The sequence below is a fragment of the Trachymyrmex septentrionalis genome, unplaced genomic scaffold (genome assembly GCF_001594115.1).
Source record: "Trachymyrmex septentrionalis isolate Tsep2-gDNA-1 unplaced genomic scaffold, Tsep1.0 scaffold24, whole genome shotgun sequence".
NCBI classification, from domain to species: domain Eukaryota; kingdom Metazoa; phylum Arthropoda; class Insecta; order Hymenoptera; family Formicidae; genus Trachymyrmex; species Trachymyrmex septentrionalis.
The window spans coordinates 2,348,243-2,351,763 of NW_017305397.1; the positions used below are offsets into that span (position 1 = coordinate 2,348,243).

General features: G+C 29.9%; 1 protein-coding gene across 1 annotated transcript in view; it reads left to right on the forward strand.

Moving 5' to 3' along the window:
- The window catches only part of LOC108748600 (kinesin-like protein KIF13B), a 33,776-nt gene that overhangs the window by 24,597 nt on the left and 5,658 nt on the right, over positions 1 to 3,521 (forward strand). Inside the window, exon 19 of the mRNA XM_018486839.1 lies at positions 146 to 311. Within this exon, the coding sequence (XP_018342341.1) occupies positions 146 to 311 (166 nt within the window). The remainder of the gene's footprint in view (positions 1 to 145; positions 312 to 3,521) is intronic.

The window sequence follows — 3,521 nt, forward strand, 5'->3', positions numbered from 1 at the left end:
CATCCTCCATCGAAACTTTATTTAAAATTTTATTTCAACTAAAATGTTCCATCTCCATTACTTCGCATATAATTTTTAATGCACTTTTCGTTCAATAAAATGTATCAGATTTCTCAAATGAAACGATTTTCATGGGTTTTTACAGATTATGAGATTCGATATGTCAATGGATTCATTAAATGTTACTCGTTCGGAAAGTGTAACAGATCTCAATATGGAAAATGGTCTTCCGCATCCGCGACGTGCATCAACAGGTCATGCAAGAAATGATGAAAACTTTATATCTGTACCGCCAAAACCATTTGGAATTGGTAAGCACATTTTCTCTATTCAAAATATTTTTAATGTGCAAATAACATCTAGTTATAGACGTACATTCAATAATTTCTTAATTGTGTGTGTGTGTGTATGTATATATATTATATATATATATATATATATATACACACACACATATACACGCGCACATGTACACACACATACAGACATACATACACATGACAATAGCACGTATACATATACTACTATTGTCAAATTTAAAATTTTTCATTATTTATAAAAGGTTAAAAATCGATAAAAACATTCCCAGTCAGTAAAATGTTAGCAATTGGTCTAAAAATTGCTGGCAAATTTGGTCAAAATATTTAGCAAATTGGCATCAACTGTGTCCGCAGTACGTATTTTACTGACTTAATGAGACCAAATTGTCAACAAAAACCGAGCAAAGCTTTGGTAGATTATGATTTTGGTCAGTTCTTGCCGTCAATTTGCTATTAGATTGTCAGAAAGCTTTGCACGATTTTATAAATTTTCATGCACGATTTTGCCGTCAATTTGTTCTCATGTTTTACTACTTTGTTATTACCTGCCACCAATTTGTGGACATTATTGCGAAATATAACAGAATTTGTATCAAAATTTGGTGCCGTTTTATCAATAAAAGGACCTCGCACTAATTATGGAAAATTGAGTTCTGATAAAAAGCCGGTTTTTATATAATGTATATAATGTGAACAGAAGATATCATAAATAGATATAAGGCTCAATAATGAATAGTTTTTAAGTTATGATGATCAAAGGTGCTTTGAGTACAAGTTTTACATTTTTGATACACCATAATTAAAAAACCATCCATTATTAAACCTTGTGTTTATAACATTTTGTTTTATTCACATTATAAGTACATATATGAAAGCCAACTCATTTCACTGGGATGAATTTAATAATTAAATAATTAATGCGGAGTTCTTTGTATTAAGCACTAAAAAATTTATTTTTAACAGACTTGGCTGACTGGAGTTATTTATGAAATCATAGAAAATAAAAATAACGTGATATACACAAGATCTCTTCACACACACATTCATATAGACATACATTCATTCATGCAATCATTCATGATCATTCATAATATATATAAATAATCCATTTCATGTCAAGCATGAGATATATTTTCAAGATATATGCTACATCTAATACATTAAGAGACATATTTTGAACATAAGTGGTTTTTGTGAAAATAATCTCTGCTGGATTTTTGAAATGGTCTACGCCTGATAGAAAATCGATAGGTTTTAATCAAATTTTATTTTAGATCTCGACTATTTATATGCAAATTCGTCGTATATTGAATGCAATATTTAGTTCGCTTTAAGTCCACTATTAAATTCTTGAATTAATGGCTTTATTAAATTTAATAGCATCGTATTTAGGGAGATTTTAGTCTTTAGATTAAGTTTTCATTTAATTATAAGTTAGAGCCACACTTTTTCTTCACTGCCTTAATCTGCTTATCGAGATTTATTCAATGAAAAATTAACACTTTGTTTCTGAAATGTGGCTTATGCAGTGTTTTCGATATTTCACTTTCGCTATGACGATCACTTTACATTCCATCCTAGTTTTGATCGTCCCAAGCTCCATTGTACCAACTCTTCGTTCGGTATAGAACCTGTTGATTTTGGATAATAAAAATGCGTTCTGTTTATTTCTTTTTAATTTAAATTCATATCATCCATCATTAGGACGTACCCTTTATATGTGTCTACGATTTCTCTTCCCTTGTGGCTGTAGATTATAAAATATAAAGTTATAAAAATTGTATAAAAAATTTTTTTTTATACAAATTGTATAAAAAATATCAAATTGTGAAACTTGATAAAACGTGCATACAAATGTATCGAGCATATGAAAGATTAATGACACTACAAAAGGGTACTATTTCCATCATCTAAGATAATTGACAATATCATTATTTAAAAATATTTAGAAATTTCAATTTCATTAGTAGTAATTATAGTACACTACATTGTGGAATTTTATATTATAATTCCAGCTTCTCTCTGTCATATTGTTACGTCATTAAGCTATGTTCAACTTGACAATTAAATTTAATGCAAATTTCACTGTAAATATGTTTTCCCCACAATACTAAAATAAAAATATAAATAATTTCAATATAATTACTTGATAACAAAAAGAGTTGAGCATGGTAAAACATATTTTCTCAGATTTGCCCTAATATTAGCAGCTACATTTAAGTGCGCTCTACCACTTATTACAATAAAATAAAACACTTTAACAAACTTTAAATAAGAAACCCTACAACAAAATTAATGAACTAATTAATGTATGCAACTAATCTGTTCCTCTGTTTAACACTACGTCTACTACTTCTACAACTATTTCGGCCCACGCAAGGCTCCATTCTGAACTCAGGTAAAATGGAGTCTTGATTTGATATTTAATTGATGCCACACAGGCAATGACAATTAGTACATATGTTTCGTGAGTGGTTGAGTCTGTCTGTCTTTTTGTTTCAAAGTTTGCCTTAGTACATCAGAGACGTTATTCGCGATAGTAATATTCAGAACAGGAATGCGTTTTAATAATCGGTATATGTTCTCTTGTAAGCATCATTTATTCGGTTCAGTTAGCTCAAAAGAAATTTAACATCACCATATCGAGAAATTTAGAAATTGCTAATCTTGTTTAGCTTAAATTGAATGTGATTTCATTATGTGAACGTTATATTTCAGTATATTTAGTTTGCATGCATAGAATGTATTTCTTGTGTGCCCAGCATATTAGCAAGTTTGTTCATTAAACTGTTTACTTCTCTTATTTATTTTATAACTATTTGATATATAGTGCTAATACCAGTATAAAACAATACCAATAATCATTTGTGTGTGTGTATGTGTATGTGTGTGTATGTGTATGTTGGATGTGAATCCATATGTGTGCGTGTACTATACTCACAGTCGTGCAACATACGCGCACACATAGGCATACATACACGCACACACGCACGCGCGCGCGTGCAACACACAACCATCCACCCACTCTGTCGTCGCACCGTTTATACCAGAATCATCGCATAGAAATCATTTTCATATCCATATCTATTTTCATAACTTGTAATAAGACGTTTATGATTCTTAAAACCTCGTTTTTACAAATAATCGGATCAAATAAGATGATTTCTATAATCCTTAATGATTTGTTAAATGTACACTGAT